Source organism: Anas platyrhynchos, chromosome 1 (assembly GCF_047663525.1).
Source record: "Anas platyrhynchos isolate ZD024472 breed Pekin duck chromosome 1, IASCAAS_PekinDuck_T2T, whole genome shotgun sequence".
NCBI classification, from domain to species: Eukaryota; Metazoa; Chordata; class Aves; order Anseriformes; family Anatidae; genus Anas; species Anas platyrhynchos.
In genome coordinates, this window is record NC_092587.1 from 87,714,695 (window position 1) to 87,729,489 (window position 14,795).

The window sequence follows — 14,795 nt, forward strand, 5'->3', positions numbered from 1 at the left end:
TAAGCCAGTTCATTACCCAGCCAAACACCAGTGGTCCAGGAGTTTGCTTCATGTGTTTGAAGGCTCAGTCTCCCTTCTCCAGATGCTTTCCGTGGGCCACGTCCCTGGACAATGCTTACTTCAGCCAGACGTGAAAGCCTGAGCTGGAAAGAGAAGCTAAGCATCTCAATAAATAAATAAATAAAATCTGTATTTGTCATAAGACCTGATAGGATAGCATCTGCCCTAAATCAATAAAAGGTCCAGAGGAAGTGAAAAAGGAAGATTACAATAAAAACAGGATTTCCAAAACACTGCACAGAGTGAACAACGACCCAAGTATACGTTTTCAGTCTTACATGTATAATTAAACTAGAACAGCAACAGCAAGCAGCTGTCGATTTATCTCGTGCTGAACGCGGCCTTTACATGGCAGTGTCTGCATTTTTACGAGGCCAGAAAATAAAGCAGGGCCTCCTGCCCCACGGTGGGTAACCCAATACACGGTGGGTGTATTTGGTGTGCGAGACACACATGGTGCCACAGTAAGAAGCCGTAGTGTTGGTGTCTGCCAAGAGCTGTTGATGGCTGCTGGTTGCAGTCTTGGAGAACGGCTCCTGTTGGCAGGCAGGACAGAGACAGGCAGCCTTCCTTTTATTTTAAGAAAGTCACCATGTTTTCTGACTCATGTTTTAATGCCAGTGTCATTACCAGTGCAGCACAGCTGGAGGAGACCTCAGGCAATTGTCTAGATCACCAGCAAATACACGTCGACTGTTCTTGACACGTATCTGACAAAAAAAAACACATACTGGTAGCAATTCACTTCTCCTCAGAACTCAATCAATGCGTTGAAAATCATGAAATCCCACACAGATCTGTTTAGAAAGTCCTTTTCCTTGCTCTTGAACTTGCTGGTTTATCCTCAAACCACACGTGCTTTCTTTGCAAACAGGAATGGAAAGAAACCTCTGATTAAAAAGAAAGCTGATGTGCTGTGAGGCCGTACCCAGCCACCAGCACCAGCAAAGCGCCAGCTCGCTGGGTTGTGCCAGCCAGCTCTGGCACTTGCTGGGTCATGGCAGTGACACCACAAACATCCGCACCCTGTGGCAGCAAGTGCTTGCGGAGCAGGGAAGTACTTCTAAACCAAAAAAGGGTAGTTTTAAAATAAAGAAGGGCAGGGTTAGATTAGACTGTAGAAATAAATTATTTCCTGTGACGGCAGTGAGGCCCTGGCACAGGCTGCCCAGAGAAGCTGTGGGTGCCCCATCCCTGGAGGTGCTCAAGGCCAGGCTGGATGGGGCTTTGGGCAGCCTGGGCTGGTGGGAGGTGTCCCTGCCCATGGCAGGGGGGTTGGAATTAGATGCTCTTTAAGGTCCCTTCCAACCCAAACCCTTCATACTCAGGATTTTGATGCCACGTCTGGTCATGGCATGAGTTAGCAGTGCCTGTACTGCCTTGCCAACCCTCCATGGGGGCTGGCAGCCAGTGAGCCACCCAAAAAACTTGCAGCACTGCCTGGTACTCTTCTATCTTGCCTTTCACCACAAGCATTTTTCTCCAGGTTGAGCGAAGGCAATTGCCTCCAGCCTATTTCCAGCACCGCATGTGGGCTGGCAAAAGCTACAGACACCCGCTGAGGCGACGCGATGCAGACGGGTTTTTTTTCCTCCCTCCGTCTGTCACCCAGTGCACCCTCGGCAATAATGCGTGATGAAGCAAAAGGAGCTCACCATTCAAGTGGAAAAAAATTAAACCGAACTGCTCGTAAGAAGTCGCTGAGGAGGAGGAGGAGGACAGAGTTTACATAGGCAAAGGTTGCTTTTACAGACACGGAAGCTGAAAGTTGGTATTTGCTGCCCTATTTGCAGTGCTAGCCTCTTCTGAGCAGATGCAGATCAGCCCCATCACTAGGGTCAAGGCAAGAAAATGTACTTTCATGTGACACATTTTTAAAAGAAATCATTTGGAATCATTTCAGCACTATTTTGGATGAAGAACTGATTCTCAATAAATATTACAGTATTAAATGTCGTGTGAGCATTGGTTTTACACAATAGATCTTTGTTTATCTGAGGTATCAAACTGTTATTTGGTAGAATGGTTAACTAAAAATAAAACTCGCATTCTCTCCCACAGCTGGTATCTACCAGAGTTGTTACATATGAAATGTAACTAATTTCAAGTCAACTTTGTTAGAAATCTACAAGCTTCTTTTAAATCTAAAACCACTGCAAGCTTTTACCTGCTAAACGACTCAATGAGTTGCTTAAATAGCTAAAACAGCAGCACCTGCACATAACTCCAGCAGTTTTTGACACCCAAACAGGAGAAACACAAGAGCCTTCACACTTTTGCACTGAGCAGAGCAGCTCAGAAGCTCTAAACGGGAAACCTAAAAATGCTGAATTAGCTCACAGCAACAATGGCAGCGTCACCTCCCCTCCTCCCCCCAAAAAAGACAGTATGAAACTAAGAATACCAGTGCGACATCTAACTATTAACAAGACTAGGCCTTTCTATTTTTTTGTTTGTTTGTTTGTTTGTTTGTTTTATTTGCAAAAGAAGAGCCCAGTGTTTTACTGACCACAACAGAAAGCGGCCGGGTCCTGCAGATGCCGCCGCCGCCTTCACGGCACCACGTGCGCCATTTTGTGGACCCCGGCGCGATGTCCCTGGCATAGGCCAGGGACATGGGAACCCCTGGAGGGAAGGGAGCAGCCAGGACCAAAATAAAAACCGTAAAAATAAAAGTCAGAACTAAAATAAAGCTGTTCGCAAAGGATGAGTTGCGTGTTTTCTCTTTAGAGTCCCCTGCAGGCCCTGACCCGAGCAGCCTCCAACGCAGTGTCTGAAGCAGGTTAGCGGGGGTGCTGCTGCAGACCTGGTGCAAGTGGCTGTGGACATGGCAGAGCTGTGCTCTTCGCTGACACACGCCTCAGCTACACCTGTGCGTATTTATTCTGCTGGCACAGTCAGTGCCACTCGGGGCTATAGGGAACATCTCTGCAACGCCATTTTCAGAGACATGGCCTCCCATGAGGCATGATGAGGTACCTGATGCGATGGCCTGTGCTGACACCACAGTGTTCATGGCATGTTACAAAGCCAGTTTTATCTCAGCTACTCTCAGGGCATCCTTGTTGGTCCCTGCCACCTCGATATCCTACAGCTCTAGGGCGGTTAGCTCACACCTGCAGCCCCTGACGCTGCGCTTGTTTAGGTCTGGAATAGCGAAAACGGAAATGCTTCTCGAAGCATTTTTCTTTGCAGAGTTGCCTAGCCCCACGTCCCCCCCAAAACCCAAAGCAAACACAGCGGGATGCTGCACTATGGGGCCGGCCGGGCTCCCCGCTCACCCCACAGCGCCGTCACACCCAACCGAAAGCAGCCCCCGCCTCGCAGCGCAACCCCAAAAACCCAACTTCGGCGTGGAAACAACCCCAGGGGGTCCTCCCCACCCAGCCCGGCCATAAAGCAGGAGGGAGATTGGGGCAGAACCGCTCCTTCCTCCTCCTCCTCGTGCTCTGACCCCGCTCTCCCCATGCCCGCTCCCCCCTCGAAGCCAGCATGGCGCAGGGCGCTGCTCGCCTCAGCCCTACCTGAGCGCCGCGGCCGCTCCGCCGCATCGGGACCCGAGTGTGGCGGATCCGGGACCGACCCCGGGACCGGGACCGGGTTTGGGGCAGGGTTTGGGGCCGGGGGAGGCGGCCTCGCGTGCGAAGGGAGCTCGGCAGCGGTGCTGCTTTGAGTCAGGGCCGGCCGCGGCGGCGGGGGAGAGCGGGCTGCGGCTGAAAGAGAGAGCGGCGCTGAGTGATCTCCGGCCGGCGCCTGGCACGCAAGGGCTGGCGGCTCCCCCCCCCCCCCAATACACACACACACACACCGTGCCCACCGAGCCCTGAGGGGAGAAAGGTGGCAAAAAGGGGCGTCGGAGGGGGTAAATTTGATGTTTCGGCTTGCTGCTCCCCAAGGGCTGCCGCTGGTTGTCAGCCCTCCCCCGCGCAGCAGTGCTCGTCAGCAGCAAGGTGTGATTTTGCCATGTCCTGCAGGTAAAGGGAGCTGGGATACATAAAAAAGCAAAAAGTTCCGTGCCATCAGCAGGCTGAGAAACAGAAAACAACATAAACCACTCAGCAATGTAGGTATTTACCAAGAAAGGGTGGTTTTTTTTTGCAGAGATCAGGAACACCCGAGGTGTTATTCATCCCTCTCAGAAACGACAGCAAACGGACAGCTCTGAAGGTTTCGTCTCAATGGATTCAGTTGAACCAGTTATACCACAAGCCTTCCCAAAGCTGGTAAGTGAATGATGATTACTCACAACGAAAGTTTCTGTAGCGTGAATATCAACCCAAGCAAACACTTTCCTCACAAAGTCTCTCCAAGAAAGTCAGGGCACTCAGTGAACTTTCAGAGGCATCGCCTGGGAAGCGTTTTCCACCTCTATTTTACAAAGAAATTACAGGCAGATTAAGATCAAGCTGTTTATTCCCACTGAGCAGATGTGAAATAATTTGAGAGTAAAATATATAAGACCCCTTCACTACCAGTCCCATCAGTTTGCCCCAGGATCCCTGTTGGGATAAAATGCTTTTATTTTTATTTTATTTTTTCTACCTAGTCCCAGCCTGAATGCTGTGCCAGATCTCAGCTGCTAGTTTCTGCTTTTAAAGAACTTGCCAAAAGATTAAAAAATCCTTAAAAAAAAGATAAAAGATTAAAAGGGTCACAAGTGTCAGTGGCAGGTTTTTTATTTCGTAGATTGTCCTACTTTGTAGATTATGCAGCAGATTAGCCACCCGAGAAATTTTCTGTTTACTTCTTTTAAAGGACACAAGTGCTCAGATAACTCAGTGATTGTGAGATTCGGGAGAATCAGAGATCTCCGTGCTGATTCAGTTTTGCCCGTATACCAAAACTGATCAGATATCAAATGTGGCTGGCTAAGATTTTCTGGAAGTTACACTGCAGAGGAATGAACAGGTTACATGTGTGTTTAACAAAATATAAAAACTTCTTTCAGTTTTAGCATGGAATTCACAGCAAGTGCTGCTCTGCTCCAGCTATGCCACAATTCAGTAGAGAAGTGACACCGGCTTGCATCGACAAAGCAATACAACCAGCTCAAAACACAAGGTGAATTCCCCTCTACTTTCCAAACTTTTCCTTACCAATTTTTTTTTAGCAGCACATACAAAGAGAAGTCAGAAGCATCAGTTTCCAGGACACATAACTCTAAGGACATATTGATAAGACCCATGACTTTCATTCTTTTAAGAAGGAAATACACGTGGAGTGCCCAGGCAGTGAGAACAAGCCGTGTCCTGAGAAGTTGCAGGATGGTGAATGCAGGAGTGGATTTAAGCTACAGAGCTTTGCCTGCAAGGGTTACATTCGGGAAGAAAGAGAGAGGCTGAGCAGACATGCAAAACAAGCAGGTAGAAAATTATTTCTGTAGCAGAAAGGACTGAAGTTTCTTTTTTTTTTCATTTTTTTTTTTTTTTCATGTGGTCAATATGCTTATCAGCACAAACTGCGATTTTCTAAGCCTTTTTCTCAGTACTGGTGCATTACTGTAATTCATATATGCATGTGGCACATTCATGCGTGACCAGGGAAGCGGAACTTGTCTAAGCAAAACTGGCAGCAATAAAGAAATCTGCAAAATAGGTCTGCAAAAGTGGTGAAGTAGCTAAAGGTGAAAGAGCTTGCTGCTCTGCATAGGGACTGATTTCACTCCAGCTGTGCATGATGCCACGTACCTGCTGAGACACAGAAAATATGAAAAGAGATTTGTTATTCAAGACAACTGGTTAAGTGCAAATTTACATCAATAGCTGATCCAACTAATAATTAAGAAACAAACAACCCCTAAAACGTAGGAATACCATTTGCCCAAAAGACCACCGTGCTGTATTATTTGCAGCCTGCCAAATAGCTTCAACAGGACAACAGCTAGAGCACGTTTGGGTTTGTGCTGAAGCAAACTCCTCTTGTAGGGGAGACCTTAGAAGAGGAAGTTGAGGGTGGGACAACAGGAAACTTTGGAGAATCAGGTACTGCTGCCAATAAGTCTTTCTGACCCATAAGAAAGAAAGTGGATAGGTACATTTTCAGTATCCAGTGCTCCGTGCCAAAGAAAGCCTTCCTGCTCAATTAGGACTTTCTTTCCCCCATCATAAGGCTGCCAAAGCAATACAACTACTGAAGCTTGACAATGGCAAAGCCTGGTCTCTTGACAAGGCCAAATGCTGTTCTAAATTGTGGACTGCAGGGTAAAATCCAAAGCTAGAACTGTGTTTGTAGAGACAGGGCAACTCTTCTACCAACACTAGTGGGAGGTTGGAGCAGAGATACAGGATGAAATATACCTGTTGTCTGTTATTTAGCCTTTTGTCAGCTATGTGAATTCATTTCTACAGTCAGACTCAACTAGGGGAAGGGATAGTCTTGAGATTGTTGTTCTGTCTTCCTTCAGTGCCTATTGCTTCTCCCTCCTCTCTGTCACCCCTTACTCTCTTCCATATGTCCATGACAGCTGAACACTAATGTCTCCCAATTCCTCCTTGGGCTTTCCTCCTTTTCCTGCTTCCTTTACTTATTGCTGATTACCAGATAACCTAGAAATAGTGTCAGGGAGCAGCAGGTGCTGGGCTGCTCCAAGAGGGAGGACAAGCCAAGAGCCAGCAGGGACCGCAGTATGGGCAGTGACACTCCCGTAACTCTGACCCCAACGAGTGGAAACCAAACAGAGATGTGCCCTAAAGGACAGCAGTGCTGCTTTGCAGTTTTTAGGCAAATCTCCTTTTGTCAGCCGTAGAAATGCTCTCCCTTCTGAGCAGTAGCCCTGCACATGTGCCCGTGACTGCTAGATCTCGTGACTAGCAGTGTCTTGTTTTAGCTTCTGCTGCGGTCTCCCGCTGTGATTTCAGACATCGCCTACTTGTTTCTCCTTCCTTGATGACCAGGTAGGTGGATTTCTTTACTTAACGTGGGTATCTGAGATAAGGCACTGTTACACAGGGCTGGCAAGGACCTTCTAGGTCTTCAAAAACAGCTCTGGGCATAGGCGCCCATCTCATAAACTGATCACCCTCCATCCTGAACCTACTGAGGGATTTTCCCCTCCTTTCTCCTTTGGAAAGGCTCCCTCCCTGCTTGGATGATGAATCGTGCTTTCAGAGTCCTACTCAAACTGAGGCACAGTTTGGTTTACTGCACTTGTTTTCCCAAGTGATTTGAAATCACTTCAGACACTTGATGCAGGTGCACCTGCTTGCTTCTTATCTAACCAAGGAGCCCAATCAGTAGGACTCAGCACTCCCTTGTCTGTCTTGATGTGAGGTTATGATTGCCATGCTGTGGCTACCCGAAAAGATGTTCAGGTAGTTATCCTGTCCTGTCCTGTTCCCCCACCCACCAAGAGGAGCCTGAGCTTAGTTAAATGTGCCTGTACTGTCAGGGTTTATTACTACAGCCTGCAACGACTTATTGCGAATCGCAGCTATGTTCTCAGCACAATGGGGTGCCAAGGTGGATGTGATTTAATAACAATCAATACCAGTAGGAAACCTAAGGAAGTGTAACAACAAGAATTTTTTTATTAGAAGGTCAATAGCCAAGTCATTCAGGAGGAATTAATTTTCAAGATTTGGCTACAGAAGAGCTCTGCAATCTCATTGCCTTCCCCATGCCCAGCAGCTTTATTATTATTATTACTTTTTTTTTTCGGGGGAGACTTCAGCAGGTTTCTTCCATCCTTGGGTCTTTGACGCTGGGTTCCCTCTAGTGGCATTAACAGGAGCATCGATTCTGTGTTATTGACTGATCTGGGTCCGTAGAAGGGGCAGGGGGAAGAGGACACTGCAGGATGCTACCAACTTACATCAGGAAACACTGACTTGTCTTCTTCTGACTAGTAGCCTAGCACTTTTGTGTACCACAGGTTCTTTATTTTTTCCATCAGCTGTTCAGCCAGTAAACTGAGTTTGGTCGTTTCTCTGATGAGGAAGGTCCTGCAGGAGACAACGGCATATGTGGTAAGATATACACGTATGTGAGTGAGGGCAGTCTGCATCTGCAGTAGTTATCAAACTACCCTTCTTTCACACTGCCTTTTTCATTGAGAGTGCAATGGTCCTCAGCACTCCTAGAGGGGCTTTCCTCGGAAGATAGGAATAGGCAGTCTGTATTTTCCATGACTTAGATGAAACTGTATCTCCTGGGTCATCTTGCTTTTCCTTTCAGGAGGAAATTCTTTCCCGTTCTTTGAGGAATATATATTTACAGTTAGAGCCAATTCTGTGATTTGAGTGCCACCAGTGTTTGCTGGCACCTTCAGTACTCAGCCCTTCCCAGACAGCACCACTCCACCTACCCAGCTCCTTCCATGGGAGCTGATTCCCCACCAGCCAGTGGCCTCTCCCTCACTACCCATGTCTAAAGAGCAGTATGTGCTATCCCCATGAGTATTGTATTCAATGTGCATCCCTGGGAAGAGGTTGCACTGTGATACAAAGCCATATCAACCTCGCTTTTCATTATAGTCAATCAGGCTTTGGTTGTTGATTCACTGCTCATTGGGTCTCCTTCTACTGATAGTGCATTAATCTGTTCTTTCTTCCCCTCCTCCCTCTCCCTTTCCACCCATGGCTATTGCAATGCTAGCGCAGATTCTCCATACCTGGTCCCAACAACTACTGGAGTCTGGGCAGCATCCGCCAAGAACTGACCAACTCTAGGGGACATCTTGTTCACAGTTTCGTAGATGTAAGCTGCAATTGCATCGGGGATGACCAACCAGTCACGACGGTCTCTCTCAAAGATGGACTTTGAGTGCACTTCTGCGAAGGAGGAGGCAAAAAACATGAGGTTTCTCCAGTCCCTCTGATGTCTTCCCCCACGCGCAATGGGAAAAGACATGAAACTCTCAGGTTCACAGCCTCCCCCAGAATTTGATTTGCTCTAGCAGCATCCAACAGCACCTCATTGCTAGTTTGGGGGTACTTGAGTCATAGGCTTTACATGCTAGAATATTTGCACCAGGTATGGATGGTTTGTACACCAAGCTCCTCCTGTCTGGTTTCACTTAGCTAGCACCATAAATTCATGGTTTTACCTTATGGATGGAACAGACTTCTCTAAGGCAAGTTAAAACCCATCACAAAAGCTTTTCAGACTTACCGGGAACGGTGGTGCTAAGGAGCAGGATCAGAGCTATCACCAATGCCCTGTATTGCACCATGGTTTGCGGTCCCAGTTCAGCCCCGCACACCTGGAGACCTGCTGGAATCACAGCACAATGCTTTGTTTGTTTTCAGAGAAATAAAACATGTCTGTTAAACACCACATTTGTGCAACAAACCTAATGAATAAATGAAAAAGAAAGCAGGAATGATCATTTGGTGCATTTCTTTTGAAGGAGTGAGGAAAAGATTGTACAAAAAAAAGTATTATTTTATTTGTGTAATAGCAAATATCCACAACGAATGATAACTTTCAGAGTTCCAAGGAATCTGTGGCAGTTACAATCACTTTTTTATTATAAATATATATATATAATTAAACATTTTTTTTTAATAAGATAACTAAAATTCCTTGTTTCAGTATTTGAGCAAACGAAACTGGCAGTGATCAGAATAGACTTCTTCTACACATAGGTACAACTGCAAAAAGTCTATTAAGGGAATTTTGGTTTGATCTTTTGCAAATGGCTCTAACGAATCTTGTGTTAGTCAGTGCTTCATATAAAATGATCTGAATGACCCAGTGATCAGAGTATTTTGTCTTGAGCTAGTTGAGAAAAGACTTAACCAGGTTCTTCTCTTTTCCACGCTGTGATTGGTGAATCAGCTGGCAACCCAAGCAGAACACATTTTTAGAAGGGAATAAGTACAAACTTCAGCCTCATCCAACATCCTTTTGTCTATTAAAAAAGGCAGAGGAACTCTTGAAAAGTTGGTACTTAGTACATCGAAAGGATGACATTGCATCTAAACAAGATTTTCAAACACAGTGTTCTTAGAAAGGTTTTTAGAAGTTAAAACTGATTACAGCCTGACTTACAGCGTGACATGTCAGAACAACATGAAGTAAACATTGTGGTACTGAGACCTGCAATGTCAAAAAGAAGGCTGCAAGCCTATTCCATATGAAATCTTTGCTAAATCCTGTTCCAGGTAGTGGCACTAGTCAGCACTCCCTCTTATTCCACAGTAAAACAGTTTATTCCCATTTTGTTCTCCTTCTAAGCACAGATTACCTCAAAAAGTTACAACTCCATCCTTGCTAGACATTTGCCAACTGGCAGCAGTTCCTCAGTTACCACCCTCCCTTGATTTTTAATCCTAGAGAGAAATTCTCCCTCTGTAGATAAAAGTTACAAATTTTCTTCCCAGGAGCGTGAAGAGGGGATCTTACCTGCTTTAAAGCCTGTAGCCCCTGTGTTGAGAGCAGCTGTGAAAAAAGTTAGACATTTTCCAACACTGAAACTCTGTAATCCCTACCATGGGCTCAGCCCTCCTATGAGTGTCCTATGGAGCATCCATCACTCAGCTTCAGTCCAGGTTGCTCAAGCACTTCCACCCTCTTCCCCCTCCACTCACTTCTCTACATCCTACGTACACCAGTCACAAAGTCCATGCCACCCAGAACAGGCAGTGCGGCTCTTACCTGTCCTGCTTTCTCTCTCTCAGGCCGAAGCTGAGGTAGATGCTCATCTGAGACACCGGCATTTATGCAGAGCTAATATAGAGATAGCAAGGGGTCAAAGGTCCTGCTTTGTTTCCCCATTTGCTCTTTTGCTGTTGTTGGGATTTGGTAACGGAGGGTCAGTCTGACCTGAGCCTAGGAGACGTGGAAGGCAGCTCCTGGGTCACTGAGTCCCCCACTTTTCAGGCAACCATGTCATGGAGGCCCCTTTCATAAGCTGACCAAATTCCACATTAACAGGAGCTGGAGCTGGGCTGAATTTTGCTCCCGCTGCTCCTGTGGGAAGGCCCATGCCGTAACCTCACTGCACTGACAGATGCAAATTATTTGTGGCTATTACGCTCATCCATATTTCACCCTCTGTTTCCAACACGTCCATTAACCAACTGAGGCATGCAGGTGAGCTCACACATCCATGCTGCACTCTCGCAGTTCTTCTGTCCCCATATCCAAGCCTTTCTGCACAGGCTGACGAGATGGGCATGCACCTGAGCCAGCTGTCAAAACATTGGACTGGGGAAATATAATTCCTCCCCAGGCTGCCCGGGGAACTGGGCCCAGTCAGAAAGCAAGTGTTCCCCTACCACAGACAGGGCAGCCAAGTCAGCGATTGCAGCAGCGATACAACTCAGGGCACATCATTCAAGAGGGTTGCCAGTGGGTTCCCAGACAATTTTCCTACTTTCTTGGTGAAAAGATTTTTTTTTTTTTTAATAAAAAATATTTTTTTTTAATAATTTTTTTTTTTTAATAAAAATTAAAAAAAAAAAAACTCCTGAAAGTATGAAAAACCCTCCTGAAACTATTGCAAACATTGACAAAAAAAAAAAAAAAAAAATCATGGAAAAATCATATTGCACTTTTGTCCAAAAAATAGCAACAAAAAATTCTTACTAATGTCTATCGAGGTTATTTCCAGAAGTTTATTTCCAGAAGTCAGAACAGAGAATTTCCAGTTCCACTTCTGGTGAAAATACTCAAAAGCAATTTATGGTCTAGGAAGAAGACACGGGAGCAACAATTTGTAAGTTCCCTTATATTTTAATGGTACATTCAGCAATCATTGAAAAGACTCTACACATTTACCATCTGCTCTTACAGCTGCACTAACATTGAGAACACCAGTACGAGGCACATTATAAGCATTAAACTTAACAGAAATTGCAACAAGCAGTTATTACTATGGGTGTTAATTAACATCACATCATCTTTCTCCTATGTCGGGTCAACAAATGGCAGTCTCTGACCATATTAAAGGGGTATTTTATACTGATGTGCTGCTCGAGGTAGTAATACCAAGGGGGTTTAGCTGCCCTGTGTAGGGTTATGTACAACCGTGGAGTTTCGCATTGTGCTTGCTATCACGAGGCAACTTACCCTCCCCACCAAGTTAGCCTAACTTTACCTAGCGCTATCATGAACACAACCCCAGAGATAGCAACTGGGCCTTTCAGCACTTTCTACTGCCAAACAGGCAATTGCCAAGCCCAGATCAATGATTGCACAAGCAGCAGCCCTTGCCCCCCGTTCCTGGAATGGCATCCTGGAATGGCAGGGTGCTCTGCAAATAAGCAAGAAAGCCAGGTATTGCAAGTCCTTTCTGAATCAAAGAAAAAATAATTTATTACTTAAAAAAAAAATCTTTTGTGATGAATCTCTGGCCTGAGGTAGAAAGCAGCTGACAGAAGCAGCGTGGGTGTCCTTATCTGCCCCATGGGTCACGGTCACTCACTCATTACATTATCATTTTAATTAGGATAACTCCTGTGGCACTATCAAGGCACTCGTGATGAAGGAAATTTATTCTTTATGGTAAAGGTACGTTCCTTCAGCTGCATGACAGGAAGAAACAAAAGCCTAGAGTGACAATAACTCTAAACATGTCCAATTTCTTTCACCACAAACAGGCTGACACATGAACATCAGCTCTTTGGAATGGCTAAAAAATTAAACACCAGTAAGTTACAGCCTAGAAAGAATGAGGCTAGGCCATTTCCTACCATTACTTCTTTCAGTGTGTAGTATTTGACCTACTCAATTCAATCTCTCTTTTAAAAAAAGTCAAAGATCTGGTAATCTTACCGGGGAAAAAAAAGGGAATATACACAGCATTGAGCAGTGCTGTTACAAAGACTTCCATTTATAGCCAATTAAAAAGAGAAATGAGCATTTAAAATGTAGCCTATTTCCTTCCAGCTTTTCTGCCTGCTTTCAGTTGCAAAGCATGCATTTATAGATTTCCTTTTTAATTGTTTCACAGCCCACCAACTGGTGCTTTATGAACTACAGCGTTCTGTGGACCAGATCTTAGCAAACCTGGTACCATTTCTGCTTCCCTGCTGGAAAACCTAATCGACTTCTGTCTGCAGTTTAAGTCACAGAATTAAGTCTGAGATATAATCACTTTTCCCTGAAGAGTTTTGTTTAACATTTTTGTAACTGTGAACAAAGTGACTGAAGAGCAGCTCAAGCATGATAAAGATAAAACTCCAGACTTTCACACAGCACAAATTGTGTGAATTCACACAATCTACAGTTAGTCACCCTAGCACAAGCATGGGGCCCACGGTGACAAGTAGCGATGGAAGGCTCTTTCACGGTATTTAGATCACAAAAATGCAACCTCTGCAGTTGTCGTGCTCACACTAGCGCATCACGCTTCAACCACTGCTGCTGTTACACACAATCACCTGGGTTTTCTTAGTAAAACTCGCTGGACATGTGTTGGCTTATACACAGTTAAACATTAAGGAAAGGAAACTCTTCCCCGTGCTGCCATACCAGGATCACTACTGATGTCCCAATAGGCTCTGCTCTTGAAGGAGAAAGGTGCATTCCCTGAAGCCTGGACATTTAGGCTGGGTCGAGAAGCTAGTGGATCCTGCTGCTCTATCTCCATACAAAGGCATCAGAAATAAGCAGTGTCAGCCAAGAAACTGTAGGAAAATGAGTGCTCTCCATTGTAGCCTTTGGTCGATCAGCAACTGCATCAGATATCCAGCTAGGAGTGCTTGCTTCTAGCATTATGTTTCCCATCATTGTCGAAAGAAAAGAAAAAGGGAGGTGGGCAAAATGAAAGCATGCCCAAGTCTGTCTTCCAGGGACACCAGTAATAGGGACATAAAAGAACAAATAATTGAAAGTGTCCCATGTGGCACTGGTTGGGAAATAAGCTGGGCGATGCAGCGATTAACACTGGCCAATCTCTGTGCCTCTGGGTTACACAATAATTCACAAGATGCTCCTAAAGCTCCTTGCCAACAGTTGAGTCTTGAATCCAGAAGTGCCTTTGGCAAGCCAGTTTCCTGTGGAAGCAGCCAGCATGCAACTACAACACCCAGAGAACATCAATTTTACCAGCACATCTTAAATGAAAACAAGGGATGAATCACAAAGAGAAATGGCAAGCCATTCCCCTTTGCAGCTGGTCTCAAAGCACAGAGAAATCCTGTGTTCAGGTTGCAAGGTAAGAGATAAGAAAACTCTGCAACCTAACTGTAGATCAGATGCACCATGTATTCAAAACTGGTGTGTTGAGGTAAAGATCAAGAAGACAATAGTAAAAATTGTGACTGTAAGACTTCTTCAGAGCCCTTTATCCCACCCCATGTATATAATACATGGCACAGCGAGCAAAGGGAGAACATAAAACACATAAAAAAAGAACAGATAGCTCAGGAAGCATACAACCATCAAAGTCATGCTTCCTAGAGCTGAAGGAAGTTCTGGTCCACCATATGAGGGACACCAGTCATACCCTGCTCAGTCCTTGTGGGGGACAACCAAGCTTTGGTAAATTTTAGCCTGTTACATTTACAAGTAAATTCTTTTAGGGAGAGAGGCTTACCAGAGACAAAAGGAAGTAAATGCCTAACTATGCTGAATAGCCAGGCAGAAGCAGAAATGTTACATATTCTGAAGTATAACAGAGGGCCTACGAAAGGAGATGTTGTACTTCCCTGCACCAGACTCTGAGGGGGCCTGATCAGATGAGCTCCAGAGGCCTCCTCCAACTTAAAATTATTCTAGTGTTCTGTGACTTCACAGCTCTGCGATTATCTGAGTCATTCTCTAGTAACTGGTGTGCAAAGGACCAGCAT

The 14,795-nt window shown here is 45.4% G+C and overlaps 1 protein-coding gene and 1 long non-coding RNA gene across 7 annotated transcripts; one reads left to right on the forward strand and one right to left on the reverse strand.

Annotated features, from left to right (window-relative positions):
* The first annotated feature begins 1,795 nt into the window (after positions 1 to 1,795).
* On the forward strand, positions 1,796 to 8,797 carry LOC106017353 (uncharacterized). Of its 2 annotated transcripts, none has more exons than XR_011812546.1 (5): positions 1,796 to 4,034; positions 4,162 to 4,283; positions 5,009 to 5,121; positions 7,952 to 8,024; positions 8,658 to 8,797. It is a non-coding gene; the product is annotated as an uncharacterized lncRNA (long non-coding RNA). The 2 variants fall into 2 exon arrangements; XR_002402564.4 differs by having other exon boundaries at positions 1,798 to 4,034; positions 8,653 to 8,792.
* On the reverse strand, positions 7,563 to 14,706 carry LOC101797718 (apovitellenin-1-like). 5 transcript variants are annotated; one of them, XM_072043641.1, is made up of 4 exons: positions 14,543 to 14,706; positions 9,169 to 9,267; positions 8,669 to 8,828; positions 7,563 to 8,000 (listed from the first exon to the last, which is right to left on the reverse strand). In XM_072043641.1, exons 2-4 carry the CDS (start codon positions 9,227 to 9,229, stop codon positions 7,901 to 7,903), a joined length of 321 nt encoding a protein of 106 aa, XP_071899742.1. In that variant the 5' UTR covers positions 9,230 to 9,267; positions 14,543 to 14,706; the 3' UTR covers positions 7,563 to 7,900.
* Between the last annotated feature and the right edge of the window lie 89 nt (positions 14,707 to 14,795).